This window comes from Drosophila elegans, unplaced genomic scaffold (assembly GCF_018152505.1).
Source record: "Drosophila elegans isolate 14027-0461.03 unplaced genomic scaffold, ASM1815250v1 contig_468, whole genome shotgun sequence".
NCBI lineage: Eukaryota > Metazoa > Arthropoda > Insecta > Diptera > Drosophilidae > Drosophila > Drosophila elegans.
This window is the reverse complement of record NW_024545855.1, coordinates 585,206-602,226: the sequence shown is the minus strand read 5'-3', so window position 1 is coordinate 602,226 and position 17,021 is coordinate 585,206. Positions and strand designations below refer to the sequence as shown.

General features: G+C 41.6%; 6 protein-coding genes across 11 annotated transcripts in view; 3 read left to right on the top strand and 3 right to left on the bottom strand.

Moving 5' to 3' along the window:
• Nucleotides 1-363: 363 nt before the first annotated feature.
• LOC108143950 (transmembrane protein 181) lies at nucleotides 364-4,308 on the bottom strand. The gene is made up of 7 exons (XM_017268545.2): nucleotides 3,547-4,308; nucleotides 2,389-2,645; nucleotides 2,258-2,338; nucleotides 1,435-1,534; nucleotides 1,092-1,369; nucleotides 930-1,032; nucleotides 364-878 (listed from the first exon to the last, which is right to left on the bottom strand). The coding sequence occupies exons 1-7, from the start codon at nucleotides 4,001-4,003 to the stop codon at nucleotides 505-507; spliced, it is 1,650 nt and encodes a 549-aa protein (XP_017124034.1). The 5' UTR covers nucleotides 4,004-4,308; the 3' UTR covers nucleotides 364-504.
• An 83-nt stretch (nucleotides 4,309-4,391) lies between these two features.
• On the bottom strand, nucleotides 4,392-6,335 carry LOC108143949 (pre-mRNA-processing factor 17). The gene is made up of 3 exons (XM_017268544.2): nucleotides 5,630-6,335; nucleotides 5,069-5,547; nucleotides 4,392-5,006 (listed from the first exon to the last, which is right to left on the bottom strand). The coding sequence occupies exons 1-3, from the start codon at nucleotides 6,333-6,335 to the stop codon at nucleotides 4,473-4,475; spliced, it is 1,719 nt and encodes a 572-aa protein (XP_017124033.1). The 3' UTR covers nucleotides 4,392-4,472.
• On the bottom strand, nucleotides 6,336-6,440 carry LOC108143952. Its single transcript, XM_017268549.2, has one exon. It carries the CDS (start codon nucleotides 6,438-6,440, stop codon nucleotides 6,336-6,338), a length of 105 nt encoding a protein of 34 aa, XP_017124038.1.
• A 295-nt stretch (nucleotides 6,441-6,735) lies between these two features.
• On the top strand, nucleotides 6,736-7,908 carry LOC108143755 (fas-associated death domain protein). The gene has a single exon (XM_017268285.2). The coding sequence runs from the start codon at nucleotides 6,841-6,843 to the stop codon at nucleotides 7,537-7,539; it is 699 nt and encodes a 232-aa protein (XP_017123774.1). The 5' UTR covers nucleotides 6,736-6,840; the 3' UTR covers nucleotides 7,540-7,908.
• A 489-nt stretch (nucleotides 7,909-8,397) lies between these two features.
• On the top strand, nucleotides 8,398-11,982 carry LOC108144018 (probable ATP-dependent RNA helicase pitchoune). The gene is made up of 5 exons (XM_017268644.2): nucleotides 8,398-8,688; nucleotides 8,749-8,964; nucleotides 9,428-10,108; nucleotides 10,174-10,799; nucleotides 11,548-11,982. The coding sequence occupies exons 1-5, from the start codon at nucleotides 8,508-8,510 to the stop codon at nucleotides 11,872-11,874; spliced, it is 2,031 nt and encodes a 676-aa protein (XP_017124133.1). The 5' UTR covers nucleotides 8,398-8,507; the 3' UTR covers nucleotides 11,875-11,982.
• A 4,774-nt stretch (nucleotides 11,983-16,756) lies between these two features.
• LOC108143849 (protein held out wings) overlaps nucleotides 16,757-17,021 on the top strand; it is a 40,068-nt gene continuing 39,803 nt past the window's right edge. For 3 of the 6 annotated variants that reach the window (XM_017268406.2, XM_017268405.2, XM_017268409.2), the window contains exon 1: nucleotides 16,757-16,896. The gene's annotated coding sequence lies outside the window, so the exon portion shown is untranslated. The remainder of the gene's footprint in view (nucleotides 16,897-17,021) is intronic. The other 3 variants (XM_017268408.2, XM_017268407.2, XM_017268410.2) reach the window with 1 other exon arrangement.

The following is a 17,021-nucleotide window of genomic DNA, read 5'->3' as shown; positions in this document are numbered from 1 at the left end:
TTATATTTCAGATCAGATTTTATATTTTATTACTATAAACTTTAAAGTAAATATCTAGATTTGTGTGATTTCAAGCAAAATTTAGGACTTAACTGGCCAATACAATTAAATTTTCTTTTTCAACATAATTTAGTTAATTAATGGAACATTTTTATTTCCAAAAGTCTCCAAATTTAAGTAAGAAAATGTTTGCCATTTAAAATTAGCTTAAAACTTTTCTTGATTGGCCTGTACAATCTAAACTTTATTCTTCAAAATCATTTTCAACATTCAAATGACAAAATTGATTTATTTAACTGCTAAATAAACATATTTTAAAATAATAAGTAGGTAATTTTCAGTTTAAAAACTCAAACTGCACAGTTTAATTTCGGAAATTCGTTTAATTAATGCATTATATTAGAGAATATTTTGTACACTTATTTAGCACTATAACCCTCGCTTGCGCTATGGAACATTTTCGAGTCCAGTCTCCACGGGCTTCTCGATCTCCTCGATCTCCGATCAATCGCTGTCGTAGTCGTTCTTTCCAGCACCGCCGCCCACGGCGGTGAGAGGGCGACGCGATTCCTCGTCGGAGCCGTAGACCACGTCCTCGTCGGAGTCGTCGATCATGGAAATGGCTGGATTGTCCTTGGTGACGGCCAGTTCCGCTTGGGCAAAGCGTCCGTCCGGCGAGTACACATACGCCATGGTGTACAGGTAGAAGTTGAGCAGCCCGTAGAAGCACATGAACTGCGACGAACTGCGATAGGTGGTGTTCAGTGAGGCCACAAAGTTGTCCTCGAGGATGCCGAAGCCGAAGCGGCAGGTGGTCACCGTGATGGATATGGAAAGCACGAACAGCATGAGCAGCGTGAGGAACTTCAATCGCATATCTGTGGAAACGAATGTTAAGTTAAGTTAAGCATCAGGGGCACATCCCTCACCGAAATAGGGCATGGATCGAAGTTCGGTATATGCCCGCAGCAGCAGCAGCACCAGATACAGCACATACATGCAGCTGGCGATGTAGAAGAACATCTTGAAGCCCTGGAAATATATATGTTTGTATTTTACAAATTTAAATATCTAATCCAATGTGCACCCACATTGTAGTTCTTGGTGTCCACAAAGTGACTGTATGTGGGATCCCTCAGCTCATTGCACTTCTCCCAGGTGGCCAGGACGATGGCGCACAGCCAGATGGGCAGGACGACGATCACCTTGACCAGGTAGAAGCGTACAAAGCTGCGCTCGTTCTGCCGCAGTCCATGGTAAATGCACAGCCAGAACATGAGCAGGGCACAGAGGAAGGTGGCCTGGAGGATGGCGTCCAGCATTCCGGGCAGCCACGAGTTCATCAGGAATATCAGCGGAAAAAAGGGATCTGCGGAGGGGAGATCTTTGCTATAAACCCCTCATTTATGGGTCTCATTTAAGGCCGGAACTTACTGTCATACAGCAGAAGCAGGGGCAGCAGAACAGACAACCATCGCTGCTCAATGGACCAATCGTAGATGGGATATTTGCGCAACGTGTGGGCATACCAGCACTGGAAGTAAGAGTATATTATTTAAATAAACTTAGCAAATAAACCTGGAAAACATAATGAAGAGAATGGAACCTATTTCTAGTTCCTTTTAAAATACAATTTAATTATACCTTTGCAGAGGGTATTATAATTTCAGTCAGAAGTTTGCAACCCTATAAAGTATATATATTCTTGATCAGGCAAGTCGATCTAGCCATGTCCGTCTGTCCGTCCGTTTCTACACAAACTAGTTTCTCAGTTTTAAAGCTATCTGCATGAAACTTTCCCAAAAGTTGTCTTTCTATTGCAGGTAGTAAATAAGTCAGAACGAGCCGGATCGAACGACTGTAGCATATAGCTCCCATGGGAACAATCAGAAAAATAAATGAAAAAAATTATAACTTTGCTGTTTTTTAATTTTTCGGTTTTCGGTTTAAATTTCACCAAAATCGTACGACTTTATCATATAGCTCCCATAGAAACAATAAAAATATAAAAAAAAAATTTTTTAAATGTAATTTTTCTAATTTGAAATTTTTTTTTACTCTTTTTGTCTTATTATTAATTTCAAAATTTAAGCTTCAATGTTTTTAAACATATACGCAAGTGAAACATAATTTTAATGTTTTCAAGAATATTTAGTTTTTTGCAATAGCTGCAAGGGTATATGAACTTCGGCTTGCCGATGTTTCCTTCCCTTCTTGTTCTTAAGTTAAATTCTATTTAGAGATTTATAATACTTACTAAAACAACGAAGGTGAAGAGCAGAAAGATGCACCTAAACCAGATCTCAATCTGCGTGAATTCCGGACTGTAGGTCTTGAACTAAAGTTGAAAGTTAGTAAGCATTCATAAAGAAAGTACATGCCACTCACGTAAAAGGTAATGCTGCGTATGTTATACTTTTGGTGGAAGGACTCCAGTCCGTAGAAGCGCACGGTTATGATGTAGTGGGCGTAGTCCAGGAATCCCAGATGCATCACCGTGAACTCCTCGCAGTCGTTGCGCACGCAGACCAAGTGCCGTGTCCGGTTATGCGAAACTCCGGAACCCAAAACGCTCTGCGGCTTGTGCTGCTCATTGATGCCATCGATGGAGACGCTGACCTGGAAACTCTTGTCGTAGCGCTCGTCTGGGAAATGGTAAAATCACAGAAAATTCTAATATCTACATATTTGAAGAGGATTACATTGATGTTAAATTCAATAAATAAATAAATTACAAATTAAATTTGTACGCTGAAAAGATTTCCGGTCGGAATGATTTACAAAAATTTCGTTTTAGTTATAACTAAGAAAGTAGAAAAAATAAATTTAAAGTTCGGTTTCGGAAGACTCTTTTTTAAACATTTAAAAAAAAGGTAAGATTTTAATTTCTAATTTACAGAAAACAGCGATTTTTACCAAAATTTATATCTTATAAAAACAAACACCTTAAAACTTAAAATACTTTTAATTAGAAAATGATTATCGTTTGGTTAGAACTAAAAAAAAAAAATAAAATATGGTTTTTTTTTTAACTTCTAATTTATAACAAATATTTAAACAAAATTCTATTAAAAGATAGATGATATAACTATATTATAAAGCTTATAAATAAACAAGATTTTGAATTATTATGTTAATAAAATATTGCTTTGATTAATATAATAAAACATTTAAAAAGAAATCAAAGAAAGGGAAGGAAAGCAGATGTTATTACAAAATGTAATATTTTATAGAACGACTATAACTCGATTTTTATGCGTATATGTTTTAAAAATAAAAAATTAAATTCTTTGTCCATTACTTTATCTCGAAAATATTCGTAAAGCAAAAGGTATAATTTATATTTTTTCATTTATTTTTCCGGTTGTTCCTATGTGAACTATATGGTATAGTCTCTTGATTTGGACTTGATCCAGAAGACTTTTGAGATAGTGTTTTAGCAGGGTTAAAACTGGTTAGTTTGCTTATAAACGGACGGACAGACATACGGACACGGCTAGATCAAATCAACCAGTGATGCTGATCAAGAATCCTTCAATTACCCACCGTCGTTGTTGTCCGTCACCAGTTTGGCGATGAGCCACAATTGCTGGGAGTAGGTGGTGGTCAGGGGGGACTTCATGGCGAAGGGTCCGGTGGCGAGGACCGTCGGGCTGTGGGCCAGCGAGGTGTTAGCAAGGATCTGCTGGGCGGTCAGCGAGGAGGTGCTGGTGATGGGCGGTCCCGTCAGCCCGATGACGATGCCCAGGCCGAAGCAGGTGAAGAAGCCCAGGAAGACCATGACGAACTCGCGCTTGTGCATCGAGTAGAGCCGCATGTGGACGGACCGCTCGCAGCGGTCGTGGTGATAGGCGGGCGAGATGTACCTGCTGAAGTCGCTGAACAGGTCGCTGAACTGCGACAGGGACGACTTGAGGCGCAGCAGGAGTCCGCCGGACGGCAGCTGGTAGGCGTAGCCCAGGCCAGAGGCATCCGCATCCGCATCCGAGTGGGGCTTGGCCATGGCCGCTTGGCAGAATTCTCGGGATTCTCTCGATTCTCTGGCTGATGCTCGGTGTGCTCCTTCTGCCTAAAATTCCCCTAATGCATCTCCTTTCCTCCGTTAGACTTTAGGTTTTTCCCAAATTTTTGGCAGACCTTTTACCATCCGCTCGACGTTTGTGCGCCTTTCGTGGAAAATATCGATTTTGGCCAACACCTCGCATATGTTTTGGCCCGCTTGTGGGGGTGGCTGGGCGAGATTGGGTGGTGGACGGACCATCAGTCGAGTTGTTTGCACTTTCACATGCACTGCGCATGCCCACTCTTATCACGACCGAAGGTAAATAAAGCCAAATCCTCTCGAAAAGGGGGCTTGTCAAGGGACAAAGGTAAATAAAAATCACTTCTAGTTGCAGTTTGAACATAATGGGTATGCAATATAATCAATAAATTTACAAATCGTTAGGGCTTACGTCTATCTAGGTTATTTATTAGTCCCAGTATTTGATCTGGCCATCCCAGCCGGCGGTGACCAACTTGCTGGCCTCGTGCGGATGCCATAGGGCACTGATGCACACGCCGTCGTGCGCCTGCCACTTCTTGTACATCTTCGTGGTCTTCCAGTCCCAAATGTAGCACTTGCCGTCGCCATCGCCCGACACCAGGTAGCTCATGTCCGGCGAAAAGTCCAGCTGGCAGGCGTAACCCGAGACCATGTGCCCGGTGAAGGTCTTCTTGCGGTTCATCTTGAAGCGATTGAGGGCGGAGAAGATGACAATCTTGTTGTCCAGCGACTGGCAGGCCATCCACTTGCCGTTCGGCGCCAAGGTGACGGCCGGCATGGAATGCATAGTCGGATCGGCAATGTACTTCATGTCCACGGGTATGTCCCACTCCCAGATGCGCATCGATTTGTCGTCCGAGGTGGTCACAAATCGACGATTGTCGTCCACAAAGGTGATGGTGCTAACCGAGCCCAAGTGCCGGTCGTATTCCTGCACAATATCTCCGCTGCGCGTGTCCCACTGTGGGATTCAACAGAATAAATAAATATATAAATTGCGAGCTATTTGAGCTAGTTACTTACGCAAATGATCTTCTTATCGGAGGTGCCGGCCACGAACAGATGCTGCTTGCTATTATCCGGATGGAACTTCACACAGAATGGCATTTTGCGGGTGGTGAAACGGGAGACCACATCGCCCGTTTCCGCATCCCACAGCTTTATGTAGCGATCGTAGGAGGCGGACAAGAAGTTGGTGCCCCTGTTGTTCCACGCAATGTCCTTGATGGCCTGCCGATGGCCAGAGAAGGTGCGAATGCATCGCCGCTCGCCATACACCTCCCACAGCTTCACCCGACAGTCCATCGAGCCGGAGAGCAGCAGATGTGCGGTCTTGGGGAACCAGCGAATGGATGAAATGCCCTTGTTGTGACCCGACCATGTGTGTATGTGCGCCTTGGGCAGGAAGCACTTGGGTGGCGGGGCATTCGAGCGCAGATTTACACCCAAATCATGCGGAGCGTGCAGATACGAGCGACCCTGGTAGTCGTAGGCATCCTTGACTGTTGGTGGTGATTAAGAAACAAAGAAAGGGATTTATAACATACAAATGCATTATATACCCAACTTGCATTATATACTCACTGTGCAGTGTGGACTTCTCCTCGAGCGGCTTGTCCTCGGGAATGCGTCCGCGCTTGTGCCGCTTGGACAGCAGCTCGTCCAGCTCGGCGCGCTCCTGTTCGTTGGGCTTGGCCACCGACACCTCGTTCTCGAACTTGCCCCACGGGCCCAGGAAGCCCTCGATGTCCTCGGGATGGTCGTTCTTCTCCTGCTTGCGCAACTTCTTCGCCTTGGGCGCCTCGAACACCGTCTTGCCATTGTCATCGTAGGCGGACTGCAGGTCACCCACAAACGACTGCCCGTCGGCCTGCTCGTCCACACTGGGATCCAAGGCATAGCCGTATGTGTGGAAGGTGCGTCGCTGATTCTCGAACTCGAAGGCATTGATGTGCGCCTTCTCCACATAGCCGGCCAGTGTGTTACGCGGCGCCCGCTGCTGCATGGTGAGATCCGGATGCTCCGGACCCTTCACCGGCGCATACATCTCTTCGTAGCGCGGATTGTAGGTTACCTCCTTGAGCGTGGGATCCAGAGTTCGGGGCACCGCCGAGGCTCCAAGGGGCACCACCGCCGGCGCCGCACACACCGCAATGGTCGTGGACAGCGAGTGCGTCTTGTCCACGGGCAGCAGATGAGCGGGAATGGTTCCTGATCCGGATTTGTTGGTGGCGTCCTCATGGTCCGATTCGCCCTCCGAGGAGCTGGCGTACGTCTGCAGGCCCAGCATCTAGAGGCTGCGCACGAGCTCCGTATACTTGTTGACAAAATGCTGAAGGTAGATCACAACCAGAGTGTAGAGCAGGAAAACAAAGACGTTTATAGATATTTCCATCAATTTGTAGGTTTTTTGGCCCGATTGGTAGAGATGGCATTCCGAGTCGCTGTTATCGGCTATCGGTGGTTTTAATCGGAGGGTCACACTAATCGTGCACGGTGTCGAAGTGGAAGGTAGCAAAGTCGAAATAAAAATAGTTTATGTAATCCCTAACCGATTGATTCTCTGAATTGTCCTTTAATTCGTTTAAATTTGAGGTAAACCTTTTCAAAAAGTAGAAAGAAACTGAATATTTATATTTGATGGTTCTTTGATTGTTATCGGTGTGGTCACACTGCTGATAAGACAATGTTTGGCCATACGGTCATACTGAACCAGACAAGGGATTGGCAACTTTGGATTTCTGTAAATACAAATACCATCGTTATTGAGCAAACGAACAGGTACATTAGTCACGATGACGGGAGGCAACCACTGGAGCTACGACATCCTCAAGCAGATCGCCATCGAAGGATGCACGGAGGATGTGGAGCAGCTGAAGGCGCTGTTCGCCGATGAGATTGGTTCGCGGCGGCGAATGGATTGTATTCGGAGCGTTGAGGATCTGATTGACTGCCTGGAACGGGCCGACGAACTGGCCGAGGACAATGTGGAGCCACTGCGTCGGTTGTCCATTAACCAGCCGAAGCTGATCGAGGCTCTGGCTGGCTATACACCGCCGGCAAATTTCCGGGATCAGTCGGTGAATCTGTACCAGGAACTGCGCTTGGCCGAGGAACTGCGTCATCAACTTCGGATAGCCCCGGTTCAGTCGGTAGCTGTGGCTTCAGCACCCACGCCTGCAATCCAGAACTATACCACTCCGGCTGCATTTACGGATCGCAAACGTGCGGCCATCTTCAAGAAACTATCCGAGGAACTGGGACGCTACTGGCGACGTTTGGGTCGATCGGCGGGCATTGGCGAGGGCACCATGGACGGCATCGAGGAGCGCTATCCGCACGATCTGAAATCCCAGATCCTGCGTCTGTTGCAGCTCATCGAGGAGGACGACTGCCACGATCCCAAACACTTCCTCGTTCGCCTTTGTCGCGCCCTGGGCGACTGTGGTCGCAATGATCTGCGCAAGAACGTGGAACAGATTATGTCGCACTAAGTAAACGGTTGACATTAGTTTTAATTCACACTCTTTTGTATTTTATGTGATGGCCCTGATAAGCCAGGGGAAATCCCCTGCCAAAATTGATAAGTCTTGCGCCTTAAAGCCAACAGTGCCTCTTTTTGTTTGTCTATGGCTAATGATAGGGTGTAACCCAAATTTGCAATGTGCTGTCGAATTTGTTATTATCAAACAAAGGGAAATTCGCTTAAGTTAGATGTGAACTGTATAAAAAAATTAATTGAATTGCCAAATCTTTCATATAATATTGCTATTAATAAATCCAAAACCTATTAAACGAATGAAGCTTATTGTTAAATAAATTTTAAATAAATAAATAAACCATATGACTGCTTACACAATGAAGTTCAAGGCTATTCAATCAATATTAGCCCTATTAAATAAATAAATTCCTTAAATATATAAATTTTATTTTCATCGTTATTTTATTTGAATGACAAATAAGTTAAGTCATAGAAATAAGCATATCTAAATGCAGACTTATAGGATTGTGATTAACAGAAGTAATTTAACAAATCCAATTTTAATATACAATTTTAAATTTTCTTATCATTCAAAATCGAATTTTCAATTTTAAAAATGATAGTTACACTCTATCACTTAATTATCGATAAGACCAGCTATCAATTATCGCATCCTTCGTGGTGAATGGCGACAATGTTAAATCGTCGTTCTCCTAACATTTTTATGTAGACGATTATCAATTTCTTAACATTGATCTAACATAGGCAGCGCTGCGGCAGAGGAAAATCAGAGTAGAGATGGAAAAACATCAATGTCGCCCCGCCAAACATCGATAACTTGAAAACATCGATGACTTCGATGTTGGTATCGATGTTTATCCACCTCTAGACTGCAACACGTGCGCCTTATTTTATTCTGAAATTCTGTTTTTAACCATTAAAGTGTATTAAATAATTAAAAACACAAACTAATCCAGCAGAATGTCGATTCGTGAGAAGCTGCTGATGAAGAAGATAGTAAAGCGGGAGAAGATGAAGAAGGAGCTCACGCAGAAAAAGGCAAAAAACAAGCCCCAAACTCAGGAGCCACCCAAGCAAAATGGCAATAAACCCAATCAAAAACAGCAGAAACACAATAAAAAACGTGTGCAGGAGGAAGAGGGTAGGTCTTGCGACATTTTGAAAATGTATAAAAGTTGACAAATTATTTCAAACTCGGCAGATGACGATTTAGAGTCCGATTTCCAGGAGGCGCCGCTGCCCAAAAAGAAGCAACAGAAACAGCCGCCAAAAAAGCAACAAATTCAGGTGGCCAACTCGGATTCAGATTCAGATTCTGATGAAGATGATCAGGAAGACGAGGATGTGGAGGAGGAGGAGGAAATCGATGATGACGAGGATGTGGCCAGTGGCAATGAAGAAGATGAGCAGGAAGAAGGTCAGTAATAGAATAAAATCCAACTTAACTATAAAGATCTTTTTCGATTTTTTACTTTCAAGAAAGATATGTTGCTTGACTTTGTTTAAAATCTTAAAAAATGCACGAAACATCAACATCGTTTTCAAAATAAAGCTATACCCCGTTCTTAAATCCTTTTCGAAAAACTTTTAATTAGATTGATTCCAATATGAATAACTTAAAAGATTGTTAAAACAAAAGCAACTTACTTTTATAAAACTAAGTAATTTATATTAAGACACTAGTTCTTAAATCTTCCAAGAATCCTAACAAAAAAGACAACATAATGATGATTTAAAGGCGAATTTGAGCAGCTCTGGATCAGCGAGTTAATGCTGCCAAGAGCAGGCATGAAATCCATTTTAAAACCAACTGAATTTGATCAAATTTATACGAACTTCTTACATAATAAACCTTTATTAACAAACATAACTTATTTCAGATGAAGATGAGCCGGTGCCGGCGAAGAAGACGAAGCTGTTGCCCAACAAATCCAAGCCACAGAATGGCAAACCAGCCAAAGACGATGAGCCCTTCACCGTGGAATCCTCTCTGGCGGCCCTGGATTACCGCGATTCGGATGATCGTAGCTTTGCCTCACTGAAGGGAGCCGTTTCCGAGGCCACACTGCGAGCCGTCAAGGAGATGGGCTTCACCGAGATGACGGAAATCCAGGCGAAATCACTGACGCCCCTGCTGAAAGGCCGCGATCTGGTGGGCGCTGCCCAGACCGGATCCGGCAAAACGCTGGCCTTCCTGATACCCGCCGTCGAGCTGATCAACAAGCTGCGCTTTATGCCCCGCAACGGCACCGGCGTGATCATCATCTCGCCCACGCGAGAACTGTCCATGCAGACATTCGGTGTGCTCAAGGAGCTCATGGCACACCACCATCACACCTACGGCCTGGTAATGGGCGGCTCCAATCGCCAGGTGGAGAGCGAAAAGCTGGGCAAGGGCATCAACATTCTGGTGGCCACACCGGGACGATTGCTCGACCATCTGCAGAACTCGCCCGATTTTCTGTACAAGAACTTGCAGTGCCTGATTATCGACGAAGTGGATCGGATACTGGAGATTGGTTTCGAGGAGGAGCTCAAGCAAATTATCAATCTGCTGCCAAGTGAGTAGCCAAATAAAATCGGAAAATCATTCTTATATCTATATACATTTTCTTGACATCTTTAGAACGCCGCCAGACAATGCTCTTCTCGGCCACACAAACGGCTCGCATTGAAGCCCTATCCAAATTGGCCCTCAAGTCGGAACCCATTTATGTGGGAGTCCACGATAACCAGGATACGGCGACGGTTGATGGACTCGAACAGGGCTATATTGTCTGCCCCTCGGAGAAGCGACTGCTCGTACTCTTCACGTTCCTCAAGAAGAATCGCAAGAAGAAGGTGATGGTTTTCTTCTCGTCCTGCATGTCCGTCAAGTACCACCACGAACTCTTCAACTACATCGACCTGCCGGTGACCTCCATCCATGGAAAACAGAAGCAGACAAAGCGAACGACCACCTTCTTCCAGTTCTGCAATGCCGAGTCGGGCATTCTGCTCTGCACCGATGTGGCGGCTCGTGGATTGGACATTCCGCAGGTGGACTGGATCGTGCAGTACGATCCCCCAGATGATCCGCGCGAGTACATTCACAGGGTGGGTCGTACGGCCAGAGGATCGGGCACTTCCGGCCACGCCCTCCTCCTGATGCGACCCGAGGAGCTGGGCTTCCTGCGCTACCTCAAGGCCGCCAAGGTGCCACTCAACGAGTTCGAGTTCTCCTGGCAAAAGATAGCCGATATTCAGCTGCAGGTGAGCAAATAAGCTACTTTTTAATTCACATGACTTAGTTACTGAAATAGGCATAATATATATATAACATTGTCAATGGAAATCTTTAAACTTTTGAAATGGTCAATGTTAAACTGCAGAAAAACCTTTTGAGATTTGCTTAATTGACATAAAGCTTATATTGCAAATTTTTAATACAATTTGAATACAAATATCTATTTAACCAATGACTGTATTAGAAAAATGTAATAATAACTGTGATCTATGACATCGTAAGACCTTTAATGACACATAAAGAATTCATTTAATCACACAAACATTTTTAAAAATATAAAAAAATTTTATTGCAATTTTCGATACATCATAAAGTAAACAAATATTGGAGTTTTGTTTGTTTTTTTAAATTTTTTTTTGCTTTTAAATTTTTTTAAATTTATTATTACGGTTTTTCCTCAAATTCTAATTGCTAACTACATTTCTGGATAATAAAAACTATTAAATGTTTATGTTAGATCACCTTGCTAATCTAAAAACAATTATTAATTTAGAACACATTACAAGATTTAAGATAACGATGTTAACAGATTGTCTTCTTAGTGGAAAACACATTTTTCCAGGATAGGTTGACCAAATTAGTTTAACAAAAGCTAGTGAAAGCTTATACTTATAATTATTTAAAAATGTATATAAATAAAAGTATATAAACCTATAATATATATATATATATATTTAAGTATAAAGTAAATAAAACTTTTCTCTTCCATTGCAGTTGGAAAAGCTGATCGCCAAGAACTATTTCCTGAACCAGTCGGCCAAGGAGGCCTTCAAGTCGTATGTGCGTGCCTACGATTCGCACCAGCTGAAGCAGATCTTCAACGTGAACACGCTGGACCTGCAGGCGGTGTCGAAGAGCTTTGGGTTCCTGGTGCCGCCCGTGGTCGACCTGAAAGTGGGCGCGGCCAAGCGGGATCGACCCGAGAAGCGGGTGGGCGGCGGTGGATTCGGGTTCTACAAGAAGATGAACGAGGGATCGGCCTCCAAGCAGCGGCACTTCAAGCAGGTCAACCGCGACCAGGCCAAGAAGTTTACGCGTTAGTTGTAGATTTAGGCAGAGATACCATGGCATATTGTAAATCTGCTACTTTATTTCATTGTGTGTGTATACATATAGGCAAAAGATATAAAACTAAATGTTTCCATTTCACGAATTCACGTAACCATTTGGCCGGGCATCATCATCATCACCATCATCATCAACATCGGCGTCAACTCGCATCCCACTCGATCTCTCGATGCGGATGCGGCTTCTCCTTATTTGTGGCTTGTTTGTTTCAAATGTTTATTGTTGTCGCCGATTCGATTCGAGTTGAGTTGAGTCGCCTCCCCAAATTTGGCCGATCGCGCTTTTTATTTCGTGTTTCGCCCGCTAAATTGTGCCAGTTTATGGCCCACGCTCGCCCAGTTCATCTAAAACTGTTGCGACTTGCTGTTGTCCCAACTAATCGATAATCGGGCGCTTAATCAATTGACTGACTTACGGGCGCCCAATTGAAAGAGCATTGGGCCGCGATCAATTTTCCAATAAAACTTGTTCAACCAGCCCATGCTTTTACAGATTCCGTCACCCACATAACCGAAAAATGGTTAAGAAATTACAGGCCACCTTGGCTTAAAAATATTGCTATTGTCATTTCTCCATGACTCAAATTGGAATTCTAAGCTTAAACCAGGTCGAAACAGTGTTAGAGTCTGTCTCTGTTCTAGTAAGATTTTACAAAATTATAATATATTTGAAACTGAAGACAGTCTAAATATATCTTTAGTTAGATCAAAGTAAACTAAATTTTTCATTTGATGAGTTAGGAGATAGTTTATAAATCCGTCTTTTAAAATGAAAATATTTACAATTTATGTTTTACTTTTTATTTGCAACTTTAAAAGTTACTTGGCCTTGTAAAATAAGTTAAATAATTTTCAAATACGTTTTAATTGGATTTATAGAAGTTATAGTAGATTTTAATTTTCAAAAGGGAGTTCCTTTTAAATTGCAGTACTAGTATAAGTTTATAATTATTAATTGGTAATTTAACTAAACAGCTTTAAACATTGCATAATTGTAGCTAAACTGACTGAACTTTTCGAGTTATAGACGTTCGACTGTAAGTGCGCAGCACTCGGCAGCCATCGAAATGTATCAGCAAATTGGATGTTGTTGGGGGCGTGGGCGTGACGAATGTTAAAGACCACAACGCCATACGCCCACACACACGCCCCTCCTCTGGGCATTAACACTTGTTTCTAAAAGCCAAGCTAACGAGGTTTCTGTGAATGAAAAAGCCAACGCGCCGGAGTTTACCCATTCATGCGCATTTTGTGAATCGTTGCTTAGTCTGCGGCTTTTTGGATCTAATCAGCTGGTCGAGCACAATATGCAAAGTGGAAACTTTATGAATGGACGTGGACTCGGAAAACGGATGACGTGGGGGACTGGTTCGATTCCACCTGTGGGACGAGAAGTGTGACATAGAAAATGCATTCGCACCGGCGACAAAAGTGTCGGTAGAAATATCAAAAAAATTACTTTTGTAATATGTTTATTAAATGTTTAAAGTATTTACAAGATACTGAAAAAATGTTTGAAAAAAATATTATAAATAACTTTTCAATAACATTTTACAATTTTTTTTTTGTTAATGCTGGATTGTACTTTTAAAGAAACAATTTAATAAACAAATGCATTTTAAGCTATTTTCAATATTTAACCAAAATGATATGTCGGATTTGTAAAATAGGAAGATTTGATAAGTTTCATTTTGATAGCTCTTAATCTAAATGATACATTTTATAGTATTTTTTAAATAATTTAAAGAGCTACATTTTTCTTCCAATATGCTGACTAAAATATTATACTTAAAGAGTTTTTTTTAAAGCACAGCTTTATTGACGTTTTAGTTGGTGGCTTAGCCTGCATATTGGTGCATATGCGATGGTGTATCTGAATGATACTCACTATCTGTGTGGGTTGTGCAGCTCAGCTTCTTTGTGGGCCCCAAAAACCCAAAAAAAAAAAAGTTGGAAAACCGGAGGCGCCCACACGACCGCGTGGCATGCGTAATGGAAACAACTGAAAACTGGTTAATGGCCGACTGCCTGGCTTTTTGGCCATCATATTGCTAATTACACACTCTCACACCGAACATTTCTGTGTCGGCGGTAAATTAAGAAAAGGAATCTTTAATTCGGCTTTTAATGCACAAAACCGTTAAATATCTTGGCCAAATTTGCATTTGGCCCAAACGTGCAGTGGACATAAAAGGATTCCTGCCAACAATGAGTGTTGGCCTTCGTTTGTGGAACCACTTCCTTTTAAGCAGGCAAATTGGTCAAAAAATTAAAGTGCATTTAAGATGCAACATTTTTGTTTATAACCAAATAAAGCTTAATAACTTACTTTGCTTTAAGGCAGCGATTCGATACAACACTATGGGACAGTTCAACCTCTTAGATTTAAATATATTTTTAAGCCCTTAAACAATGTTTATCAATTTATTAAAACAATGCGTCAGCCTAGCTAATCAGGCATAAACTTTTACAAAACCATATTAATAAATAAATAACCTTAAAAATCATGAACCTGATAAACAAAAGTTATATTTATTATGAATATATTAAATATTTAATATAATTTTTTTTCAAACAACAAAGCAAATAAAGAAAAGTACGATTATTTTGTTATTAATTATCCAAAATAAAATTTATACAAAACTTGAAGAAATTGTATATTTTTTTGTTGGTAAATATGCATATATTATCTGGTTCATACTTGAAATTGTAAGCAGATAGCTGTAAAAAATGAACAATAATACATTTTACCACTTTGAATTTGAAGTATTTTCCTAGCCGCACTTAACAGCTGCTAGAAAACTTTTGTTTTGCGGCCAATTTTGGTTTTTTCAAAACCGAAAGTGCTACCAAAAACGACCTGCACACAAAGCCAGACACCACATAAGACCCAAAAGCCGAAAAAAGGAAAATTCCAAAGCCCTAGAGAGATTAACGGCCCACGGAAAACTTAACACTTCGGATCTGCCAGATGTCCAAAGAGAAAAATACAATACCAGGCGACGTGGGTGTGCGGATTGGAAAGGGCTTTAGTTTTTGGTCTCTTTGGCCCCAGAGATTTGAATCGGAAATCCATAAGCATACAATGTCTCAATCGCCACGCACATTGACACATATTTCAATGGCAGTAAAACTGTATAATGGGGCCGTATAATATAATGTCGGCCCACACACGCAGACCAATACGATACGAACTGATTCGATCGGTTTGAGCCAAGTGCACACACGAATTTGGTGGGACTTGCGGCCAGGCTTCGAAAAACTTGGCCAGGTGAGGTCCGGTGGTGGGCGCCTGCTTTCCAATGGAATGACCAATCCAATGTCCATCCATGTCTTCGTCCACTCCAAACTTTCACGTCTCATTTAAGTGCATGCGGGTGCAGCTGCACTGCAAATAATTATTACTATTCTAGCAAAAGATATTCGATCTGTGACATCAATATTATAAATATTATATATATCGAATAAGTATAAGAATAAATAAATTTACAAATTTGCTTTACAAGTTTTAACATTCTTGAATTTTATTTTTACCATTCTGAAATATTTTTTTTTAAGAGGCTGTCTTAAAGATCTCATTTGACTAATAATAAAATAAACAAATATAAAATCAGATTTTAAAACTTTTCTCTTCAAAAATTCTATTTGTATCAAAAAAAGTTTGTTTTTGATAGGCTGTTTATTATTCCTTAAGAATCAAAAATGGTTTGCAAACACCTAGAATTTATAAATTTACGTTTTTGAAACATATACAACGGTTTTCCCCAGTGTGATGTTTTTATAAAATACGCCAAATACACGGAAGCCAGCGAAAAGTGTCTTTTTGCGATGGAAAGTAAAAGTTGTCGCCGGCCTAGGGTCGCTTTATATGGTGTGTCCATCGAAATGCTCGCGAATGCCAATTTTCCCACATACATTTTGTGGCAAAGTTAACCAAGTTAACGCCAACATTTGGTCAGTACGCGTTTGGGGGGCTCATTTGCATGGTGTTTTGGCACCAGATGCTAGCCCCCGCATTTATGTCCGGCAAAACAAAGTGCCGCTTGGTTCTAATCTGCCAGCAATTTCCGTGCGCAATTACTGCCTTCACTTCTCAGGCTGTCTTAATTAATTCAAATTCAACGCCAACGCGCCAAGTGGTGGCCCAACCAGCGACCAGGTGGCAACGCTGGGGATTAGTGGCTATTTAAGCAATCGGGAATTTTTTAGCCGAAAATTTATCACTAACTTTTGTATTCAGCTGCTTTGGACATGTTATGCCATTTATCAACTTAGTTAATCGCGGATTAGGGCATAATATGTGAAATAAGCTAACCAGCTGCGCAACTCTGTTTGAACAGGGTGGCAACGCCTGAGAGTGATCTTGCATGCTGGCAACGCGGTGGCAAGAGAGCGAGGCCTGAGAGAGCGTGACGTCACAAAGCTTAAAATGTATTGTGTTTGATATGGGAAAGGTAACAAATTTAGTTGTTATTTTAGATTCGGTTTGTTAAATACTTTACATTAATTTTTAACAGCCATATGAAATTTATATAGATTTTGTAACAACTATTTCAAATAAATAATTTAATAAAATGTAAAATTTAACTTCAGTTTTTGATGATTAAACTAGCGAATATTAAGCAAAAAATTATAAGCACTTGTATAATGAATATACAGTTATAACGAGTTGTAAAGTTTTACACTTTTTAGTTTAAATTATGTTATTCCGAACGTTTTATTAATGAAAATCTTACTTTGTGACGTCACGTGGCGGGAGAGCGGAGAGCTCATCGTTGTCCGAAAACGCAACCCCACGATCGCACAGCCATGATCTCACACTTACAGCGTTTTGTGCTCTTCACTTCGCATTCAGTTTCATTCAGTTTTTCTCTTTCTTCGCGCACGGTTCAGTGGTAGGAATCGTTCAGAAAAGTCCCGAGATCCGTTCGCTATTCCCCGACTCGAATAAAATCAATATACATAATAAACAAACGAAAAAGGAATCCTCAAAGAAGTGTGTTTCAAAAACTTTCCAAAACAAGCGAAACGAAGAACAAAAGCCAAAAGCCATCCAGCAGCAACAACAAATACATAATCAGCAACTGTGCATATTTCTGCGAAATTTTCTGCCATTTGAAT

Excerpts from the sequence above, each read along its gene's own strand:
- LOC108143950 (XM_017268545.2), bottom strand. The coding sequence starts at position 4,003 with ATGGCCAAGCCCCACTCGGATGCGGATGCGGATGCCTCTGGCCTGGGC. Across the intron at positions 2,646-3,546 it reads GGTGACGGACAACAACGACG|ACGAGCGCTACGACAAGAGT; the intron begins GTGGGTAATTGA and ends ACCATTTCCCAG. Across the intron at positions 879-929 it reads TCGATCCATGCCCTATTTCG|ATATGCGATTGAAGTTCCTC; the intron begins GTGAGGGATGTG and ends TCGTTTCCACAG.
- LOC108143949 (XM_017268544.2), bottom strand. The coding sequence starts at position 6,335 with ATGCTGGGCCTGCAGACGTACGCCAGCTCCTCGGAGGGCGAATCGGAC. Across the intron at positions 5,548-5,629 it reads GGAGAAGTCCACACTGCACA|TCAAGGATGCCTACGACTAC; the intron begins GTGAGTATATAA and ends CACCACCAACAG. Across the intron at positions 5,007-5,068 it reads CCGATAAGAAGATCATTTGC|TGGGACACGCGCAGCGGAGA; the intron begins GTAAGTAACTAG and ends TGAATCCCACAG.
- LOC108143952 (XM_017268549.2), bottom strand. The coding sequence starts at position 6,440 with ATGGAAATATCTATAAACGTCTTTGTTTTCCTGCTCTACACTCTGGTT.
- LOC108143755 (XM_017268285.2), top strand. The coding sequence starts at position 6,841 with ATGACGGGAGGCAACCACTGGAGCTACGACATCCTCAAGCAGATCGCC.
- LOC108144018 (XM_017268644.2), top strand. The coding sequence starts at position 8,508 with ATGTCGATTCGTGAGAAGCTGCTGATGAAGAAGATAGTAAAGCGGGAG. Across the intron at positions 8,965-9,427 it reads AGAAGATGAGCAGGAAGAAG|ATGAAGATGAGCCGGTGCCG; the intron begins GTCAGTAATAGA and ends AACTTATTTCAG. Across the intron at positions 10,109-10,173 it reads AATTATCAATCTGCTGCCAA|AACGCCGCCAGACAATGCTC; the intron begins GTGAGTAGCCAA and ends TGACATCTTTAG.